Below are 22,853 nucleotides of genomic sequence, written 5' to 3'. Positions count from 1 at the left end.
CAGCCCTGCCTACATTTAACAGTACTGTTTGAGGTAGAAAAGCAAAACAAATCTATGGTTTGGGTACATGTAGGTACGGGTCATGTACGCTTAAGTGTTTGGCGGAAATGCAGCTTTAGTGATTACTGTTCCCCTCCCTCCTACTGGTCTGCTTTGACTGAGGGCTTACTGAAGACGTGGCTGAGCTTAGCCCTGGTACGATCCAGGTTTCTGTCACACTCCTACTGATAAGCCAGTGTACATCTCCGCTATTCCCCTCTGCTCTCCGCCCCTCTTTTTTCTACTCCTTCATTTCTAGGTTACACTTAACCACAGGCAACCTATTGAGGATCATCAGGTGGCTTTAATGTTAGCCTCAGGCTGAGCCCTGTTTCTTACCGACATCTTTTCCATGTGTTAATAACTAAAATGTTCCCTTCCTAGAGGTGTACGTGTCTGCAGTTTTCCGTCCACAGTGTGATAACAGCTGTCACCCTCACACAGTTTAGGGAGATGAGTAGTCATAAATCATGTATCAAAGTTATAGCTCTCAGTGACAGCATTGTTTTAAAGACTTGAGTTTGTAAAAGTGTAAAACCACTGGTATCTGCTTGTGGATCCTGCCTCTTATTTCATACAATCATGACAATCAGTGATTTATTACCTCTAGCTGACATTTTTTTGCCAGCTCCAGTCTTTGAAAAAAAAAAAACAAAACCAAAAAACTGCTCCTTCCCTTATCTGTACTCATCCTGAGTACTTTGCGCCAATGCATTGCTCTAACAGCTACTCTGTATGAATTTAAGTGGGAGATAGAGCTCCATGGTTTTCTTCCTGTTTGCCTGTGAGATATAAGCACGCTTTCCTTTTTTCCTTCCCAGTTTGAGGATAAGTGTAAATCTCTCTATCTCTGCTCCTTTTTGCTGCTCACGCCTCCCTCCTCCCTGTGTCAGGGTGTGTTGGACTACCTCGTGCTTATCAGTGCTTCCCCCCACTTGGCTCGCTTTTCCCTCCTGCCTTCCCCAAGGCCCTCTTTACCTCCCTTTTTTCTGGGTGAGTCTGGGGGGGTCCCGTTAGGGTCTTTGTTAGCCTTGCTCAGCATTGCCACTCTGGGAAAGGGTCCATGCCCAGCTGGAATCTGGAATCACCATCGCTCCTCTCTCTCTCTCTCTCTCTCTCTCTCTCTCTCTCTCTCTCTCTCTCTCTCTCTCTCTCTCTCTCTCTCTCTCTCTCTCTCTCTCTGTTTCTTTCTCCTATCTTGCCTCTTTAACGTGCAGCCTCATTCTCTATGGGATCTTTGTCTGCCATCCTTATAGCTGCCAACCATTATTTTCTCTCAGAGAGTCTATCACTCGTGTGTGTCGGTTAGACTGCCAGTCTTCTTGAGGTCTTTTTTTTAAATTCTTTTCTTAGCCATAGACTCTCAACCTCTATGACATGCCACCTTCCCCCTAATTACCAGACTTCAGGCTTCCCTGTCTTCTCAATGAATCCCTCCAACAGTTTTCCCCCCTTTAACACAGGGGAGCATATACCTGAGCCTGTGCTGGCAGTTTGTTGCCAACCACTGGCCGGCCAACATCTGGAAATTGCCGCCGCTGGAAGAGAATAAAACGGCCCAGAGTTCTGGTCCTGATCGTGAACCACTGTTAGTGGAGCATGAAAAGGCAAAAGAAACCACTGTAGATTTATTAGACTGCAAGCCTTTATCTGCTTTCATCACACGAGAAGGGGACTTTCACTACAGTATAGTTCAGCTGGAGAAAAATGTCACTGCAAAAGAAGGCACACACACGCATAGAGGATAGGAGGTGGAAAAACAGCGGCGGGGGGGGGGGGGGGGGGGTACACAGGAGAGAGGATGAAAAGCAAGTCAAAGTGAAATTATTGGTACAAGTCTGACAAAGAAAGAGCATGTGCACAAGAGAAAAGATGGTGACTGAGTGTTTGAAAAAAGACGAGTAAGTTTGAGAGTGTGAGTGTGTCAGAGAGAGAGAGAGAGAGAGAGCGAGAGCGAGGGAGCATTGTCAAACAAAGAGAGTCCTGAGTCAGCACCAGAGCAGTTTTCTCCCCAGGCAACTGGGCAGGGCTACTCCCCTCTCTCTCTCTCTCTCTCTCTCTCTCTCTCTCTCTCTCTCTCTCTCTCTCTCCCTCTCTCCCTCGTTCTCTCTTTCCCTCCCCCCCACTTGCTTTACCCCTCCCTCCCTCCCCTTACAAATCTGTGCTTTTGCATGCTATTTCTTGCTCTCTGCACTCTTCCTCTCTGTTCTCTTGCTGTCGTAAGCCCGCTCCCTCCGTACACTGTGAACTGGTAGAAACAGACCACAAGTTCTGAAAAGGGCAATTGGGGTCTGTATCGCCCTTCAGAGCTCTCTTCCTCTGCTGTTTTCTCTCTTGTTTTCATAGGAATAATTTTAATGATTGCTTTTAACACATTTTGATGAGGTTGCCAGGCCCGTTGAAGCCCCGTTTAGGGTGTGTGAAGAGCATAAGACTGTAAGATGCTGTACTTACATGTAGACTTAATCTATCATCCCAAGGAGCTCATTAGTTTCTCGACCAGAATGTGAGGATAATGGTTTCTCCTTTGTATTCCAGGTCCTTTGTGCCGAACAGGCTTTGGTTTTCTGTGTTGCTGAACTTATTCTGGCACACTCTGTGGAACAGTGTATACTAAGGTCGTTCTTGCAGATGATTGACCCCAATTTTTTAGTGTGTGTGTGCGCGTGTGTGTGCATGCGTGCGTGCGTGTGTGCGTGAGAGAGAGAGAGAGAGCCGGTGCCTGTGTGCGTAAAGTGGGTTAGAGTAAAAGGCACTTGTTGACATGGTAATACTTTTACACCTCTCTAGAGTTCGGCTAAAGGCTTGCCTTGTTGGAAACCAAAAAGGAGGGGAGCATGAAAAAGAGCTGAGAAAAGAGAGGAGTTGGAGGGGTGGGGGGCGGGGAAGTGTGGAACTGTCCAATATATCCTGTAAAGTTGGCCTAGGCAGTGAGGCTTGGAGGATTGGTCTCCATAAAAGACGGTGGTTTCTCTTTCCCTCAAGTTTCTCTCTCTCACTCAACTCTCGTCCCTCTCCCTTTTTTTTTTTTTCTGTACTTCTCCACCCCTCCATCCTTCCCTCCCCCCATGGCTGGAGTAAACGTATGACAGTGAGACAGTGCCCTGCCAGCCCCTCTGGCAGAGTCATCATTCTTAGCAGCACTAAATCACAACCTCCACTAGCTAGACAAACATGTCACACTCACGGAGAGAAAGAAGCAGAAAGAGAGGAAAGAGGGATAAAATTGTAAAAGGAGTGAGGGTGATACTGAGTGACGAAGGGAGCAAGTAAAGGGCTTTGGTGGTGCACACAAATAATGTGTGTAACTGGGGTATCACTTCAAGCTTTACTGCCAACCCAGTTCATTAAGGGCTGTTATTGAGGGCTAGGGCTGGGCTGGAGGCAACGGACCAAGGTCCAGAAAAGGATCATTTGAAAGGGTTTAATTTTGGCTGCACCATAGGGTTCCTCCCCCCTTTCTCTTGGCTTCCACAGAGATCAGAATGGTGCTACGCTTTGACGTTGACTAATTTATTTGACTGGCTTCTTCATCTCGGTATAATTTGTTCTATATGTTTCACTCCACAGAAAAGCAATTGGCCTGTCAACGCACACACCGATTTATGCACTTAGCTTGAGGTGTGTGTTTGTATTGCTGTGTAATTTAGAATAATTGTTATCAACAGGTATTACATAACCCATTGAGGAGTAGCTTAGAGGCGTGCTTGTCAGTGTCTTACAAAATAAACTCTTTGTGTCTGTAGGGATCCCATAGAAAGCTGTCTCAGCTCATTGGCTAAATTTTTAAACCAGCCATCAGTGGTGTAGAAGGTCCATTGGAGGGCTTATCTGTTGTGCAGTTTGTAGCATGCCAAAACACATTCAGGCAAATTACCTGTGTGTGTGTGTGTGTGTGTGTGTGTGTGTGTGTGTGTGTGTGTGTGTGTGTGTGTGTGTGTGTGTTTGCAAGCACATGTGTGCATAGTTGGTGCTAATAGAATTCTGCTGTCCAGCTCACAGCTGTGTCCTGCTGATGAGTCCCAGGAGGCCCCAGCATATGTCTATGGTTACTATGTTGAGGCTCCAGCATGAAACCATGTGTAGATCATTACTCTCTCTCCCCCTCTCTCTCTCTCTCTCTTTCCCTCCCTCTCTCTCTCACTATCTTCCAGTTTGTCTTACTCCCCCCTCACTCACCCACCCCCCCCACTCTCCCTCTCTCTGTTTCCCCTCGCACTGCCAAAGCTCCAACTTGTGCCACTCTACACTCATCCCAGGCCCAGCGTCTGTATCTCTTTAGCCGAGCCAAGTGGGTATTTCAATACAGAGATTTGCAGAGCTCCTCTCACTGACCTATGTTTAGAAATGGGCTTATATGATAGCCATAGTTATTGTGTGTTATTGCAGAGTCAGGAAATGCAAATGGTTTATTGTGCAGCAGGCAGAGAAAAGAGTGTAAGTGCTGGTAAGTTCACGGAGTGTACAATGGACACTTTAACAGTTGGAAATGTACATTGTGTTGTGTTAAAGGCTGTAACTCTACAATATTAAAAAGAAATAAGATGCCATTTCAGTGTCATCGTCCACTGTACAATATACATTATTCAGACAGTTCCATTGCAAAAAGGGGAGACTGAGAAGGCCACTTTTCAGGAAACGAAACGGGGGATGCTATTGTAGAAGTCAGGAATCGACTCTGACAGTGGTCCTGAGAAAAAAGCCCCAGCAAACTTTACAAAAAAATACAGTGATTGGTTGAATTTCTGAAATTCTTGCAAGTGCAAATTCCTTAAAGGGCTGCTTTTTTGCTGTTTGTGTGTGATCGTAGAAGCTTAAATTATGCTGTGTCATGGAACATTTGAAAGCGGCTCTTTTACAGGCCTGAGTCCTCATTCGCTTTGATAGTATGTAATTTGATACAGCAGGTTAAGCTTTATTATAAAGCACAGCACATTAGATGCTCCACATTTTCCTCCCAAAGAACATCTTGATAATTTACCATAGCAGTCTTCCATGAAAAGTGATTTATTTTCAAGTACTGCTTGTACACTTGCATGTTTACGTGCACATGTTTGAACAGTATCCTTTTGGCAGCGTTGGTGCATAAACAGATTACTTCCATAGAAATGTAGAATTGTCTGTCACAGTATAGGACATCAATAGTGGCAGTTTGATGTGGTAATTTGGATCATGTAGTCTATCCTAGAGGTCAGTTCTCAGCCATTCATAGGTCTAACCTGTCCTGGACATAGGCCCAGCTTGTCCTTATCCTAATAGTCACCCCATCCCCCATGGAGGGGTCAGTGCACGCTGACATTTACAAGGCCTCCTAATCTGCAGAGAGATTGATGAACCCTTGTCTAAAACCACCTCCTCCTTTCCTCAAAGCAAATGTCTTGTTTTTAGTTTTAATCTCAAACACTTTTTCATTTCACAGACTTGGGAATTGGTTGTGTTTGGAAGAGTCCATTAGTGGCAGCATTTTCATACATGCACACTCAATGTCTGTTTATGGCGAGATACTAGCCGGTATATGTGTAGTGTCCATTGCGCTCAGACATGTGTGTTGTGTTTATTATGTGCAGGGAGTTACAGTCTGTACCTGCACTGCCAGGTCCTGTCCTGCACACAGACACACAGGCAAACTGAAGCCAGCTGGCTTTGCAGAGAGTCTGCCATCTGTTCTGATTTATGTAAGACTGTTAACCCTGGACTAGGTTGGCTCCCACTAGCTCCCACTAGCACAGTGATAAACTAATAGAGAAGGTAGTCCTCCTTTCACCAGTGTACAAAGTGTACACAGTATTATGGGCTCAAACAGTTCTGGGCTTTTGGTGGTAATATCTGTTAAATATATTAAAACCAATACTTGTACCACTCTGAGTAAAATTATAATTTCATGTTCAGAAGTGCTGTGACTGAACACGGGCAGATAGAACAGTTGCATACAAATGGATAAAAGGGCTGAATGATACTGGAGAATTATTTAATTTCATTACTTTGTCTGCAGTATACATTATAACATAAAGTTTCATAATTTTACGAGATATATGCAGTTTTAATCATTGGGAGCGAGGAGTCATTCATCATCCAGGCAGAGTTTTCTAAGTTTATTTATTCTCTTTTGTTGAGCAAACTTTCTCCATAGCATTCGTGGGATCTGATCTGAATATGTTGAACTCACTTTTGACCAGTCACAGGTACATACTGGGCCACTGTCATGTTTCCATGTCATTAAAAGTGGATGAGACAATGTTGTTTTTAAAGTGGAGATTGAGATGGCAGACATCATAGTAAAGATACTTTATACTGTCATGTCATGTACCAACTTACACCTGACAACCATGTTAAAACATTGTTGTAGTTAAGATGAGTGTAATTTGGGGAAACATATCGGTGTCAGTATTTGTGCCGTATCATTTCCACCTGTGTGCTCTATACAGCTCTGTATATGTACTACATGTCTTAGGGTTGTACTGAATGTAATTCTACAAATAGTATAATACTAATAGTATTAGTGCAGCCTGATCTTTATCTGTAACTGTGCAGAAATGCCAGGTTTAATCCGAATGAAACAACATGCAAAAAAGGGAAAAAAGGCTGCGCAGCATTGAAAAGGTTGATTTAGAATTCAAATGTTAATGTTCTGAATGAAGCCTCAGAGCTTCAGATTATTTGCTGCAGCCCTAACATTTACCTTGTGTTCATCTTTTTCTACTAAGGCCCAGCAGTGTTGAAGCTGCATAAAATGCAGGTTTTTAGCAGGGTCACAGACTCAGGATGACCCATTAACACTAATGGCTGTTAGAAGTTTTCCCTAGGTGCTTGCTCCAGTGTGACAGGAGTGTCAGAGATGAAGGCCCAGAAAAGCATAGAGTCTGGAAATCTCATGCCCCCCTTCTGATTAGCGTGTTGTTGACTTGCACTAGGGCTGGGGGGAGCAGAGAGCAGTCAGGGCAGACATATTTAATGCTTGTGGAGTAATGGGGCTGAATCAGCAGATAGCTCCACTGGGAGCCATTAGTCCAGACATGTGTCATTAACCCTTTCCCTGGCCCGAGCTCCACCCCCACCCACCCCACTCCCCTCAGCCCAGGCCATGAAGACCAGAGCACTGTTTCAGGTAGTGCAGATGGGGGTATGGGGGTAAACTAATGGCACAAACTTTCATTTTCTCCTTTGACTTTGTGTCTGATATTTTCCCTGCTACCCTCTCAGTCTGTGTGCTTCTCTCTTCTTTTGTTAGTGCTTTGTTTTCAAGATAGCTTTTGTTTATTCTGTGCATGCTCAGTGTTTCATAGACCAGGCAAGTCTTACATGTAACCTTCTCCAGAGCAAGTTAAAATAAGGGTGTTTGATACAGTTCACGTTTTGCTCCTCTTAAAATCTATATTTTATGTATCCAATGCTCACACCCTGTTGGCTTAAAGGGTGGATGTCAAAGGAGGGGTATACATCATCTGTGGTCTGCATCACGTCAGTTACTATGAATATTTTTCATGGTACTAGACGAAGTATCAGAATGTCCATAGAAACTTTTCAAGTCACAGATTTGCTATCGAGCCACATATGCAGTATGTTCAAAACACTCATATTTTGGCCAAAATAAGTCTAAATACACAGCGTCCATTTTGTAGTTGGCAAATTAAGTTGCTTGTGACGACTGGAAATCACTCACCGTGAAAGGTACAAACTTGATACTTCAATTTGTTCGTACTTTCTGTCTGCCATGAAAAGTTGTCACTGAGTACCATAATTCAGGCTGAATACAGCTGCTATTCTTTGGAAAGGAAAAACTTTTGACTTGCAACAGCCACCTTTCAAGCCTAGAGGGAACAAGTATTTTGAGCTAAATAGATGGGTGGAATATCACTTTGATTGTGGGGTGATGTTTACAGAAATGAAAGAAACAACTGGGAAAAAAAGCAGAGTTAGTAATACCTATACCTACATGGACAGGAGCACATAGTGGAGATGAGGTGCCTTGTGTAACAGGCTTGGGTTATAATTTTGAGGGGTAAGAATGTCCTTGCCTTTGAGCTAACATAGCCTTTTCGCAGGCCTCCCCATGCTGGCTGTGGCTGCAGGGCAACAATAGAGAGAAGGGGCAGGCCCACAACACCTGCCAGTCTTAATGGTAAACATATGTCGAGAAACGCGGAGGGTGAGGAGGAGGAAGGGAGGAGGGAGAGGGCAAGTACACTCCTTAAAGAGGCTCTCGCCAGGCTGCGCATTCATAGATTGGCTGTGTTTTTTGGGTGCGTGCATGCATATGGGTGTGTGTTCCAAGTTGCCGTTGTCTGTTAGACTGTCAGCATGTCCATGTGTGCCTATGGTAGGCTGCACGCTGCAAACCATGGTCTGGATCATCACATCGTAGGTCAGAAGCAAAAACAGACCCAGATAGTAACACCACCTGCAAAATAGGGTGAAGGATGGTGAATAGTAGAGCTGCATTATCAAATTATTCTGTGGGGGTATTACAACATCCCACAGGGCCATTTTGACCAGTTCAGCACACCAGGGTTTGCCATGTACATGCAACTAACGTCTGAGTGTCTGAGTCACATTAACACACACATGTCAACGCGTACAGGATGCATGTGTGGGTGTTTTGCTTGGTGCTCGAAGTGATCATTGCAGGAGTACCAGCCTTGGTCTCCTGCCATGTGTTTGACACAAGCACAAGTGTGGGCATGTATGTGTCTGTCTGGATTGCGTAGCGTGTGTGTAGGCTTACATGCACAGCCATGCATTGCTGCTGTATGTACATGCATACGTAGTCTGCGTGTATAAGCTCATTGTAAGTTTAAGGGGCCTCCCCGTCTCTCCCCCAGAGCTCAGCTGAGAACTACACGTCATGTCTGCCACCTTCTCTCTGGCCACAAAGCTGCCCATTATGGACAGACAGGGTTCAGTGACCAGAGAGTGGACTCCTGCTACAGTAGATGAAGGCCCAGACCCACTTTCCACATCCTACTTGCCCCTCCTAAATCTCATTTTGGCCTTTATTCACTCTTTCGGCATTGCTTTGTGCCTTTTCTTCTTCTTGCTCTCTCTGTGCTAACCTTGAATCAAGTAGAGTTCACAGTATCTAGTACAGTTCCAAACCTTTTGGCTGCAGTGAAACCAGTCGCCAAGTCTACTACCACTTTCACCTCCCCCTGCTGATCTCCCCTTTCCCCATCTCCTTCATCTCTCCTGTCCCTCCTGTCCACCCCCACCACCTCTTTCTTCCTTTTTAAAATCTGAAAACACCAGTCTGGCTTTGTTATGTTGAAAAGGAATAAACAGCATTTCCATAATGATGAAATACATCTGCTCAGACACTGTCGGACGCTAGGCAGCAGCAAGTGCTTATTATAGATGCAGATCACACAGCACAGGTGTTGTCATTGCTGAATACTTGGGCTGTGCCTGTCCAGCGCCTACAAGATGATGGCTGTAATGCACAATTTTGTTGTTTGCCAACTAAAACAGGACGTAGAGGAGGAAGAGGTGTTTGTCGTCTTCTCTTGTGTTGCTGTATCAGTCTTCGTGTGGACATGCCACAAGTCAGTTGGTCTTAAATTCTCCTTTTTATGGAAGAGCTTCCTGATGCTGTTTTCTCCTGACCAGTTTCTTGCCAGGCAGCCTGTGTCAGAACATCTAAACTCTTCACCCGTAAGAAGAGAGGGAGTAAATGAATGAAAGGTAGACCAAGAAGGGAGAGATGCTGCGGTTTTGAACGAGCGCTGCTCTGGAAAAGGTTTTCATGTCCCAGGTTTCTCCTCTGTTGGCCCCGTCCGTCCATCTCAGGACAGCTATAGGAAATCCCCCTGTGTCTCATAGTCAGACACTGACTGACAACTGTGACAAGCCTGAGGATTTTCACCTCTTTTGCACACATGCACACACACCTTCAAAACAGACATTGGACACTCATGGGGGGTGGAGTGAACCCCCCCCCCCCCCGTCTACACAAACATGAATTCGTCTGATGTGGTATTGTCTTATTTTCTTCCACTTGTCACAATTGTAGTATTTACACTTTCTTCATCTCATCTATAGTTTCTCTCACTCTCACAAGGACAAACCACATACACACAGGTATGTGCACAAGTACTGCACGCACACAAAGACAACCCCTCCTTCCCACACACACTCACACACACATCTCACTTGCTGGCTTGCCGGCTGGCTCTAGAAGGAGTCAAATGGCTCAATGTGCTAAAAGCATTAGGTAAGCATGGATCCAGCAGTGCTCCTCAGGCCGATATCATATGTCCTGCTTCATTACAGTCTGGTGTATACATTCAGCTGCATCTCTGACCCACCATCTATCCATCCCTCTCTCCTCCATCCCTCTCCTCTCCTTTTCCCCCTTGGGTGCTTTAACACAGAGCGGGCCATCTCAAGATGTTAGCTGACGAATGGATGAGATCTCATTATTGTGAACGCTGGGCCAGGCTTCTTGGCTGTGGAGATCATGCAAGCACATGCATGAGCACGCGGATAGACTCAGGTTTGCAAATATATGTATAAAGAAAGTATGTACATAAAGAAAGGCTAATTCCTGTCACAGGATGTATTAGCAAGGAAGCGTGGAGCTGCATAAATGAAAGGTAGAAGAGTGGGAGAAGAAGTTAAAAACATTTAAGTTTAGCAAACTATCTCTTGTCCATTTGGCTGTGCAGGTCTTTTTATCCTCAACTATTTTGGGTCCTGATATGACATAAACTGCTGGCAAAGCGCTGACCAAAACCAGCTGAGCAGTGTGTGCATGAGGCCGACAGACCAGGAGAGGGAGAGAAATCCAGCGGTCCTGTAACCTGCAGCCTTCCGACTGTTACCTCACGCCACACCTCACTTCCCGCAGCTGCATGTGTACGAGGCAGCGAACACACTGAGGCCTTTTCTCCAAACGTCACCGCAGCACTTGGCCTGCTGCACCACACTTGTCTTATTTACAGTGTGAATGCACGTGTTTGTGTGGGACATCACAGCTGAGAAACCTCAGAAGCCCAACTCAGATCAGCCAGCCACTTTGCGCCCAAGGCAAGAGGGAGGTCAGGCAGGGCCACTGGGGGATGAGGAAGGTTCACAGTGGTGATGGAAGGTAGGGGGTGTATTGTGTCAGCAAGTCAGCAGTAGTTACAACAGAAAGATTCCAGGTGTGCGCAGCAGGCAGCGACAACTTATATTTCTAGGAGACAGACACTTATTTGGTGTACTTTACTCTGTTACTGCCAGGGCTAATGAGTGATCGACCTGGAAAATAACAATTCGGAAAACATTTAACTATTGGTGGATCCAGATGGTCTCAACTGATTTGTGTTGAATCAACACAGAAAGATGTTTTTGTTGTTGTTGTTGTTGTTGTTGTAGTACTCCACAGAAGACATGAGGGACAGGGGTGTGGAAAGATAGAATTGGAGGGAGGAAAAAATACTGGAAGCAGGGGAAAAATAAAGGGATTACAGAGAGAAAAAGGATACCTGAGGGAAACTGGGAGAGATGAGAGAGGTATTCTTGTCTTAGATATCTCTCAGTTGTGTCTTTCGCCATCGCTGACTCTGTTGCTTTGTGTCTCTTAGACCCCTCAAAGCTCTATCTTTTCAATCCCTTTCTCATGAAAAAAAGGGAGAGGTCTTGTTAATCAGCTTTTGGCTTCAGTTTGGGGGCTCGTATATAAACCCTCCCTTTTCCTCCCTGTACCCCTGCCCCCCGTGTAAGTAATAGATGAGGATAGCAGAGTGTATGTTTACGAGCGCGAGTGCTGGACTTGGCAGGGCCGAGCGCTACTTCAGTGTCTCACAGTTCATCACAGCTCAATGACTGACTGACTGGGCCCCTGTCTTTCTAGCAGAGTTTACATTATGTCCACACACACACACACACACACACACACACACACACACACACACACACACACACACACACACACTCATATGTACGCACTCACTCATACATGACTCTTGACTCTCACCGCTGCTCTTCTCTAAACTTCTCATTGTTTCTAGTTCCTAAGCCGTCCCTTAAGGTAATTGTTTAAGATTGTAGATAAATATCTGAAGCCATTAACTATATTGTTCTCTCTCTCTCTCTCTCTCTCTCTCTCTCCCCTTGCCCCCCCCATCCTTGCAGTGGTCTTATGCATTGGAGAAGCCCAACACAGGCAGCGTGTTCAGCTTGGCTTGGTCTGCAGACGGCACCCAGCTGGCTGGGGCCTGCGGAAACGGGCATGTCATCTTTGCCCATGTGGTGGAGCAGCACTGGGAGTGGAAGAACTTTGTGATCACCCTTAGCAAGAGGAGAACCATGCAGGTAGAATGAGAGCCACACATACATCTCGTTTATGTTGCTGCTCCTTTTCAACCTTAAAGAAAGCCTATTTAATCTTGTCTAGGGAAGTGACAAAGGAGTGATATAATACAAGGCAATGACGTCAACGGAAAAAAGGGAATCTCACCTAAACAAATGGCACAGTTGTATGCATATGCAAAAGAATCGAGCTGGAAACCCATCTTGATTCCTGGTCTGTTATAAGAGCTATGGTTTTACATGAAAGGTGTCTTTAAGAGTTTTCAGATCACTGAAAATCAGCATGTCTATGAGGGAAATTAATAGGTTTTCACCAAGTAAACATCAACAGACAAAGCTCAGTTATGTCAGCATAACAAGAAGAATTGAAAAGTACTGCAATGCCATAGGCAGACTGGAAAGGGGTGAGTGAATATGCTATGTAGAGAAGCAAATGTTTCCCAGGCCTTGACTAGTTTTGGCCATATATTAAAGTAAGACCCTCCCAGTGTGCCAGTGTGCAGCCCTGCAATGACAATGACCAGCCTGTCTAGCTGCCTCTCTCGCTCCACCATTCTCGACTGTTTAAACTCATTCTAACCACAAGGTAGCGTTTACACGCGGTTAACACACCCAAATGTACATACACACACACACACACTTTTATACTTTCAGTCAGGGGTACACACGCACACCTACAGAAACAAGGTCACGCACATGCATGTGTGCCAACACACACGTGCATTCATTTACCATCAACATCTTTACCAAGTGCAGTTTGTGTAAGCCAAACAAAGTTGGGTCATCAGCCGTTTATTTTCAGCCTTGCAGGCGCTTTTCTGTCTCCCTCCTCCCCCTCTCCTCCTCGCAGTCCTTTTTAAAAGTGCACATCTGCCAGTGGTTTGTGAATCAGCCAGCTAAATTTACCACCTTGCGGTCAAATGTTTTTTATTCCTGGTTGTGTTGCATGTAAATTTGGCTTGCTGGAGGGAGCAGAGGAGGAAGATTTGTAAAGCTGTAAAAATAACCCCACCTTTCACCTGGTGCTGGAAAAGGCCTTTTCATTCATTCACAGAGAGAGCTGGAGGGAAGTATTTATCTATGCAGGTGAAAAAATGAGTAGCAACCGCTGCACGCACACACTTAAAACAGTCAAAACTGCTTTCTCTGACCACAGTTGCCCTACGTATACTTGGACATACTGTAGACTGTTTCCTGTGTATATTAAGAATAAATACACTTGAATGTGTGCGTGAGTGTGTTCACTACTGTGTTAGTGAAGCCAGTGTCTCCCCTTTGTTGTTTGTGCGTTTAAATGTAAAGTGTTTGCTCAGTAGTATAAAATTTATACCTGCTTAGTAATTTGTAAGAACTTCTTTCATCTCTTCTTTTTTTTTTCTTCGTCTAACTCCTCCACTTTTTTCTCAGGTGAGGAACGTGACGAACGATGCAGTGGACGTACTGGAGTTCAGAGATCGAGTCATCAAAGCCTCTCTGGCATATGGTCACCTTGTGGTCGCCACTTCCCTCCAGTGCTACGTTTACAAGTCAGTAGCCCACCCCTCCTTCGCTTTTTTTCCCCTTTTTCACGCTGCTTAGAAAATTCTCATCTTATGATTTAAGAATTTCCCTCACACATCAGGATTGTGTGCATCACATGCTCATGTTTTACATATATTGAGCAAAATGTGATCCCACTGAAATAGAGCTTCCATGCTGTGTATTGTAGCTAGATAAGTCTAGATAAATTAAGGGGTCCTGGTGAAAAAACACACCTTAGCAAGATGCCCTCTCCATGCTTTATTTGTTGATTTATCTCCCCTCCTTTCATTAATATTTCCTTTAGTCTGTGGTCCTTCATAAATCTTTGCCTTTGTGTTCTTGTTTCCAAAGTCTTCTCACCTCTGCACTTACACGTCAGATGTTGCACTTCTGTTACTGGATGTCTGGGTTTTTCACAAGTTTCACTGTGTGTTTATGATGTTTATTCATGCCAGCTCAAGAAACTGGAACACTCCCCTCATCTTTGACCTGAAGGAGGGAACAGTGAGCCTCATCTTGCAAGCAGAGAAGTGAGTCTCTCTTTTCCAGGAGCAGCACGAAGAGAACAGGCTGTTGGATCGTCTATCAGCTTCTCTAATGCTTCATTACTCTGCACTGACCACTCATCAAGCAGCCAACCAAGCACACACATAGACACACACACACACACACACACACACACACACACACACACACACACACACACACACACACACACATAGGGGCTGTGGTCTAGATTAGCCAGCCCTGTCATACAATAAGGCTGAGAGTGAAATCACTGGGGGAAATTAGATTAATATGGAATAGCTCTTGTGCAATACTCCAATGCGATGGCCCTGACACTCAACATAGAGCTAAATAGATTACCAGCCTTTCTGAAATCACAGTTAAGTTTGATGAGTCTTGCTGAGTTAGTCGATGCTTTGTTAATGCACATTACATGTTTAAATGACCTGCTTGTCAGTTGATTAACTCGGCTCTTCATTCTTTTACTATTGAACATTTCATCTCATCTCCCTCCTCGCTCCCCTCCCCTCTACATGCTGTGTATATAAAGTACACTTACTCCGCTCTCATCCACTGCATGCTCTTGTCTCCCCCACCCAGGCATTTTCTGCTCGTGGATGGAGCAGGGTTGTATACGTTCTCCTATGAGGGTCGATTGATATCTTCCCCAAAGTTCCCTGGTATGAGAGCCGACATCCTAAATGCCCAGTGTGTCTCGCTTAGTAATGACACCATTGTCATCCGGGACAAGAGTGATGAAAAAGGTGAGGGTATCTCTAGCACCTTGATAATTGTATGAATAGAATGGACTGTGTATTTACTGTGTTCTTCTTTCCCCTCACCAGTCATCCTTCTCTTTGACGCCCTGACCGGGAAAGCCCTCGGCGATGGGAAGCCCTTGACTCACAAGGTGGGTCATCCTTTGCCCTCATATCGATGCTTTTCTGTAAAAGAAAGTTCTCCAACCCTGTTGCTTTGTTGTTTAACTTCCTGTCTACACTGGAAGTGGGGACATGTCAGCTTGTGTAGATTGATATCTACTGCTCGTGATCACCATGCACCTACATTTTAGCAAATATCTGACTAGTTGTATAATAGAATGTACAGCGTGAAGACAGAGGGGGAAGAAGATGAGAGACTTCCTTCCGTGGCAGTATGACAAACATTGAGTGCTATTTACGAAGCGGTGCTGATTAAATCAGTTCTCTTGCACAGCGCTGGGATCAGCTAGTCATGTTGCTGTTTTAGCAGTCACAGTGACTGATCAGAAGTCTTTGTGTTTTAGTATGTGTTGATGTCAATGTGATGTCATAACAGAGGGAGGAGTATGGCCATTCACAATGTGTAATAATAGAGTATTTCTTCATCCAAAAACACAATGCACAGCGGAGATTCCTTTGGTTAGTCGAACTGTTACACACAGGCCAGTTATCTGTGACGTGGACTCATAGATAACTCATGGATGTCGCGTAGTTGGGTGAAAAGATGTGTTTTAAGTTTATAAATCAGATTCCAGACTAACAAAGCAAAAATGGTTTAGTGATCATTTGTGAAGAATGTAAATAATAATAATAGTAATAACCAGCATCATGCAACTGGTAAGATAGCATGAGAGCTCTTGATACTTTAGGGTCGTTGTAACACCTGGTTACACCAGTGAAATTGATTTGTATGTCCTTGCAAAATAGGTGGTGCTGGAAGCTTGGTGACGTAGTCGTGATCCGGTAATGTGGGTCATACGGCATAGCTAATATGGTAACTTCTTTTAAATTAGACTTTGTGCTTGTGTCCCTTCCCTCAAAGTCAGCACCATCATCTACAAGAAATATTAACATGACACCCAGGGGTCAGCGTGCTTTTTGCTGACTACGTTATTTGGTGGGATATAGCTCTGCTCCTGACAGGCACAGGGGGAGACGTGGTGTGAGATTACTTTTTTCTTAAGAAGCAAGAAATTAAACAAGTTGTTTTAAAATGGTAGTGATAAGGCATAGATCTCACCTCTGTGTGTCTTGTGCAAACATGTTTTGTTCCAGCAGGCATCCAAACAGGGCTATGTTAAAAACATTTTGCCCTAAAATATTGTACTATAGAGTAATACTTGAGCTGGCCAGACCCAGACTGCGCTGTAAGATTGATGCTGCTGCTTATTTTCCACATCTTGCAATCTATTCCACATCTATATGAATCAACCGGTGAGGATGCTGACTAGCTTTAGCCAAAGGTTGTGGCTAATGGTTGGCCCGGATGATTCAACAGGCCAGGTTTTATCTAAATATATAAAAAAAAAATGAGTAAAGACACAGGCAGAGAATGGGGGAATGGCTTTGGAGTTAAACTAGCAGAGAAAGAGACAAAAAGAAGGAAAGAATTAGAAGAGAAGGAAAAGAAGTTGAGGTAGCAGTACTCACTGTTTGTCAGCATGGCTTTGTCTGCCAGTACTCCATAGCTCCAAGACACTGCAACGAAGCCAGCTGGCCTTGGCCAGAAACATACACACATTCACTCACACACAGGTTCAGACACACATATACCCACTCAATGTCTCTCTCTATCTCTCTCTCATATACATACACACACTTGGCAGAAAGGCTGTTGGGTCACGGTACAAACCGCTCTCCCCCATTTCCTTTCTTTCCCTGATCTTTTGTCATCCCTCCATCACTCACTCCTCTGTTCCCTCTTACCTCTGCGCTTGTGTGCGTGTCATTATTCATATGTAGCTGGAGGTGGTGGAGGTAGCTCTGGACCAGTGTGGCCCGTCCACCGAAAGAAAGATTGCTCTGATAGACAAGAACCGCGACCTTTACTTGGCCTCTATGCGTCATCTCGGGCGAGGACCCAAAATCTGCAAAATTGGTGAGATGGGAAGGCGAGGACACACTTGGCAAGATGTTTAGTGACTCTCTATGATTTAATACACGAGTGTAGCTAACACTGGGCTAACGTGATTGTTGCATGTGTGTATTGTTCTATAGGGAGCATGGTTCACAGTATGGCATGGAATGATGCTGCTAACATCCTGTGCGGAGTCCAAGACAACCAGCTGACAGTGTGGTACTACCCGAGTGCTGTCTTCACCGACAAGAACCTGCTGCCAAAAACGCTGCACATCAAGGATGCCAGGTAGACATGTACAGTCCTTTTCTCACACTTTTATGTCAGCTTTTTTTTTTCCATGTGAGTTTAAAGCAGTCATGGAATTGAAGCAGTAGGATAAGATGTAAAATACAAGCTCAGAAGAGAGATAGAAGCAGTTTTTTTTTTTTTTTTTTTTGCACCTTCCAGCTCATTCCCCACGGTACAGCACATAGCGCTTTAGGCACTCTTCTTTGCCAGCAGCTGTCAGACTGTACAATACTTCCTGCCCAAAAGTCCTCAGCTTCAGCCAGTACAGGAGGTGCTAAAGCAGAGTGCCTGCACAATCTGTACAGGCCATCCTGGACTACTTTTGCGTGTCTCTGCTAATCTGAACATTTAGTTTTGTTTTTATTTATGCTCATATTGCACACACCGTACTTTTCTATATTTTTTGACTCTCCAAGTGGTTTCTGGCTCACTCTTAGTTTTTACACTTCTTATGCTGAATCATACTTTTTTCAGACATCATACATTTGCTCTTAATAGGATCAAGTTTTGCAGTTGAAGGGTGCTTATGTCAACACAACCTTAATTACCGTTGCTACTTTTTTTTTTTTTTTTTTTTACTATTTCGATGTTCCAGCGGGCAGATTGTATCATGGGAACCAGTAAAAGTTTGTTTATATGCAATTTGCAAATGGGGAGCACCAGATACCAAGTGGCAAGAGCTAATAAATAAACAAATACAAAGGCTCCACTCTTACAAATTCATCTAGGTTTTTAGGATATCTGTGATGGACGGCAGATTGGACCAAGTACAGTGAAAGTTACAAAAGCAGCACTGTCAGTATGTTATTTCATCAATTCAGCAAAATTGTACATGTGGTGGGCTGCCACAAATTACCCTTTGTATTAGACATTTTGGCACACACACATGCACATAACTGGAAAAAAAAACTGTATGGTCAATAAGTCGATTGTTGTGTTCTTAATTAGCACAGTCCATCATCATGTGCATGTGAACATATTACATTTTGACTCAGCTTTAACATATTGCATCGCCTCATATGTTAGTGAACTGTTAGTCTTTTTTTCCCACATGAGCAATCAAAACGGGAACACTCAGATTGTTCCGAGCTGGCTTTTCAGTGACAACATGACTGTGAGGATGTGGTTACATGTGCTTGTGTGTGTGTGTGTGTGTGTGTGTGTGTGTGTGTGTGTGTGTGTGTGTGTGTGTGTATTTGTCCCCTACAAAGTGAGTTCAGCCGCACACCCCACATTATGAGCTATGTTGGCACCAAGGTGACGTTACGCCAGGGAGACGGTTCATTGGTGTACAGCAGTGTGCCTCCCTACCCAGCACTCCTGCATGAATACAGCACCTCTGGACGCTGGAAGGATGCGCTGCGCCTCTGCCGCTTCGCCAAGGTAAGATACCCACTTATCTCTATGAATTGCTAGTGGGGAAACTTGAACTTGGCTGTACCTGCCGTGACATCATTCTTACGTCTGGTCTCTGTGCTTGTTTACCCATTTGAAGTATATCTTTACATGTTAGACACCCAAACAAAACAGCATTTGTTCTATTTTGAATTTGTATTTATATAATTGACCTCAACATAGTGTGACATATCCTGCAGTCTAGGGCTGTGGCACAGTCCAGGTTCCTGTGGTGTGTGTCACATGCACGCATGTACTGTATGTTTGAAAGAGAGCGAGACAGACTCTGAAATGAGAAGGTAGTAGACAGGTTTATGGGAGCAGACCAGCAGGCTTTAATTAGCCTTCAATTAGCCTGGTGACACCATTTACCGGATTTAGCCCCCGTAGACCTCACTCATAAATACACACTGCGCTATATGCACGTGTAAACTCTCGACATGCACACACACACACACGCGCGCACACACACACTGAATGCAGTGTTAGACTGTGTCTTTGCTCGGGCGATGATGCAATAACCACAACCCTGGAGAAATGGACGGCTAGTAGCAAGACGAGGGTGGGACAAAACAGAGAGAGAGACAGAGGCAAAGACGGAGAGAGAGGCACTGGTTTTAAAAGCCTTTTTGCTCGATCCCTCCCCCCTCTATTTCTGGTAAGGAGTTTGGTGGCAGTGTGGCTTTTCCCAGAATCACAGTCCTTGTTGTCGGTAAGCCTTCACCTGATAGGAGGTGATGCAGGTAATAGTTTAGAGCCAAACACACAAACAGGCATACTGTACACAACATACAGCATGACGATGATACAGGCACACCAAAGGAGGATTTCGCCTGAAGCTGATAGGTAGTCTAGATTTTGTATCAAGCTTATGACCTCGGCAGTGGCTGACAGCGTTATTTGTTGTTTCCAAGAGTGGTTTCCGATTAGAGCGGTTTGTCTCTGTGATGGACACTGATTAAAGGGGGAATTACAGAGTGGTGACTGCAGTGTGAAGTTTGCTCAACTTATGGGCAATTGGTGGTTAAGGCTTTGTTTTAATGAATGCAGCTGCACAGAATAAAGTGGTGACACATTTGTTGACATTCATTGATGTTGCGTATGGCAAATGTCAAGGTTTGTGTTTGTGTGTGTCGTGCGTGTTTTCTTACTGGCTTGTAGCATGACTACCACTACTGTCAGGATATGAGCAGGATGTACATGAGGCTATAAAGACACCATCATACCCTGTCCCCGTGCACATACATACACCCCATCATGCTCTGTTGTATTCTTAATCACTGCTTGCTGACTTTGTATTTGAAATAAAAAATTTTGGGGCAAGGTTAAGTAAAAGTTATATGTAGTCAAATGATATTTATCTGTATATGTGAAAAGGTATAACATGGAAAACAGGGAAATTTATTCAAAAGCTGTTTTCCAGGTCATTGTGTCAGATATTGTCATTTAAAAATGCTCACGGCCTCTGCTCCATCTATCTGCAGGACCAGTCTTTGTGGGCGTGTCTTGCTGGTATGGCTATGGCAAACAGGGAGCTGACCACAGCGGAGATGGCCTATGCTGCCATTGGAGAAGTAAGAGCATTAGTTAATGGCCAGTTCAGTCAATTTTTAGCCAGGTCTTCCAACACAAGTAAACACCAGTGATTTTGATAGAATAATTCAGTCAAAGAGACCAAATATAAGATATCTCATTCACAGTCTTCTTTTCTCTCTCTGCACATCCGTTCCCTCTCCTCTTTCAGTTACCGAGGGTGCGCTACATCAACTTCATAAAGGAGCAGCCGTCTAAGGAGTCGTCTTTGGCCCACATGCTGCTGTTCAGCGGTCAGGTCCAGGAGGCCGAGGCCACTCTCCTACAAGGTGGTCTCATCTACCAAGCCATACAAATCAACATTGACCTTTTCAACTGGGAGAGGTACAACTCATTGTTTGTCTAAATGTGTGTGTGAAGGAGGAGCTGGAAGGAGAGGGGCAGTAAAAGATGTTTTAGAAGCATTTTCTCAGCCTCATAAGGGGTATTTTTGGGAGAAGGTCTAAAATGAGCTTCAAGTGAGAGTTATGGTGAAGCATGTTTTTCCGTACAAGATGGATGTCTGTCTTCATCTTGTCATTTTGTGTCCAGGGCTCTGGAGCTGGCCGTCAAGCACAAGACCCATGTGGACACCGTGCTGGCCTATAGGCAGAAGTTCCTACAGAAATTTGGCAGGAAGGAGAACATCAAGATATTCCTGCAGTACGCTGACGGGGTGGGTCAGGGCAGCACGTCTGATGCACTGCATTGATTGATTTGGGCAGCGATCACACTGGACCACTTTTTAGCACTGGGGGGTGTCTTTTTGTAATTGTTTCCCATGGGTTATCAGCATTTATGCTCTGCTTCTACACTCTGCGTGCCTCCAGTTCAATAAAGTTTAAATCTGAGATGATAAAGACTTGATGTCACTTCTGCTTTTTCTCCACTGTCAGAGCCAGTAGAACTAAACCAAAAATCAACGACAGCCATTGAAGTTGTTGCTGTCCAACAGGATTATTTCATGGACACCTCATGCTGCAAACAGTTCCTCAGTGTGATCAGGAGGAGAAAAGCATTGAAATGCACCACAGTTTTCAGGCATCCAGTGTGATCCGCGCTTTGTCATATATTCTGACTAATTTAGCTGCTTTGCTCTATCAAACCCATACTGATCAAAGCAAAATTCAGTATCTTATCTACTCGCATTTCATGTCATCTTTATGTGTCTCTACCAGGTGGAGGTGGACTGGGAGAAAATCCAGGCGAAGATAGAGATGGAGTTGGCCAAAGAAAGAGAAAAGGCTGCTAATGCCGCAGTGAGGAGCAGCGTGGCCTCGCGACGTTAACGCTCAGCGGACCTTTCTCTCAAACATCGGCTTCACAGAAATTGTGATTCCCATGTGTTTTTGACATTTGGTGAATATGAGGCGGTTTGGCTCGGCCTCAGAGTAATAAAAAATGTTCTGTACTTGAGGTACAGTGTCCACCATTAGGTCCAAGTACATTAACTTCAAGTAAAAACAAAAGGGAGCATTTGAAGATGTGTAGTCTTTCAGTAGACCACGAAGAATATGACACTTGAATTTGACTTTAACAGTCTTGTTTCATGTGCTGTGTAATGTAAAACATTGTACGTGGCATGTCACTGTTACTGCGGGTGGATGATTTGAAGAGTATCTGTATTTCTCAGCCTCTCAGTGATTTCAGTGTGGCAGGTTCAAAGTTGATTGTTATCTTTTTCCATTTGTCAAAACTAACTTGGTGTGCACAGTCGTGCATAAATGTACTGCTTTGTTTTCTTGTCAGTGATGTTTGCCTTTGTATTTTATATCTATAGATATTTTTATAGCTCATATATTCAAAACTTTGCCTTCTGTAAACACTAAAAAAAGAATGTCAGGTAATAAAACAAATTGAAATGCTGTGTATATTCAGCCAGAATATCCTCTTTGTATCGTGTTCCTTTAATGTCTTCATGCTTCGCTGGTTTTTTACAAAGATCATAGAGTGTCTTTAAGATGTTTTTTCAGCTTTGTACATGCACCCAGAGGGTATTTCTAGGTGCATATGTGTGTTTTAAAGTCCAATATATCTACAGTATGTGCTTCTCTTTGAGTTATTCTTGTATTTCCTTTTCTGCTGAGGTGTGAAACCAACCGCTTGCCATGCAGCTCCACCCCCTGGTTGGCAGAAGGCCAGTACATCAGCGGACCATTATAGCCTATCCATCTCGTCCAGTGGCCCAGGAGGGACGGATGAGGGAGAAGATCTGTCTCAGGGCTCTCCAAAAAAACAACTGCAGGACCGTATCACGATGATGTGGACAGAGTCAGTAGAAAGTGATCGGCCCAGTCCCTGAAAAACTGAGCGCGGCTGCAGATGCTGAAACATCAGAGAAGACGGTAGATGTAGGAAAATCTATCAATGGGTTCATTCTCTCTTGCTGTTGCTTTTTTCCCCCT

At 44.4% G+C, this 22,853-nt stretch overlaps 1 protein-coding gene across 6 annotated transcripts in view; it reads left to right on the top strand.

Moving 5' to 3' along the window:
* The window catches only part of ift80 (intraflagellar transport 80 homolog (Chlamydomonas)), a 49,202-nt gene extending 26,883 nt beyond the window's left edge, over window positions 1-22,319 (top strand). For all 6 annotated transcript variants that reach the window (XM_076734678.1, XM_076734675.1, XM_076734680.1 and 3 more), the window contains 12 exons: window positions 12,148-12,327; window positions 13,732-13,850; window positions 14,301-14,375; window positions 14,953-15,116; window positions 15,198-15,262; window positions 17,076-17,211; window positions 17,331-17,478; window positions 18,693-18,864; window positions 20,361-20,450; window positions 20,621-20,793; window positions 21,001-21,124; window positions 21,627-22,319. In XM_076734678.1, the coding sequence (XP_076590793.1) occupies window positions 12,148-12,327; window positions 13,732-13,850; window positions 14,301-14,375; window positions 14,953-15,116; window positions 15,198-15,262; window positions 17,076-17,211; window positions 17,331-17,478; window positions 18,693-18,864; window positions 20,361-20,450; window positions 20,621-20,793; window positions 21,001-21,124; window positions 21,627-21,737 (1,557 nt within the window). In that variant the 3' untranslated portion in view covers window positions 21,738-22,319. The remainder of the gene's footprint in view (window positions 1-12,147; window positions 12,328-13,731; window positions 13,851-14,300; window positions 14,376-14,952; window positions 15,117-15,197; window positions 15,263-17,075; window positions 17,212-17,330; window positions 17,479-18,692; window positions 18,865-20,360; window positions 20,451-20,620; window positions 20,794-21,000; window positions 21,125-21,626) is intronic.
* Window positions 22,320-22,853: the final 534 nt, after the last annotated feature.

This window comes from Chaetodon auriga, chromosome 7 (assembly GCF_051107435.1).
Source record: "Chaetodon auriga isolate fChaAug3 chromosome 7, fChaAug3.hap1, whole genome shotgun sequence".
Lineage (NCBI taxonomy): Eukaryota > Metazoa > Chordata > Actinopteri > Chaetodontiformes > Chaetodontidae > Chaetodon > Chaetodon auriga.
The sequence above is the reverse complement of the archived record's forward strand: the minus strand, read 5'-3'. Positions and strand labels throughout refer to the sequence as shown.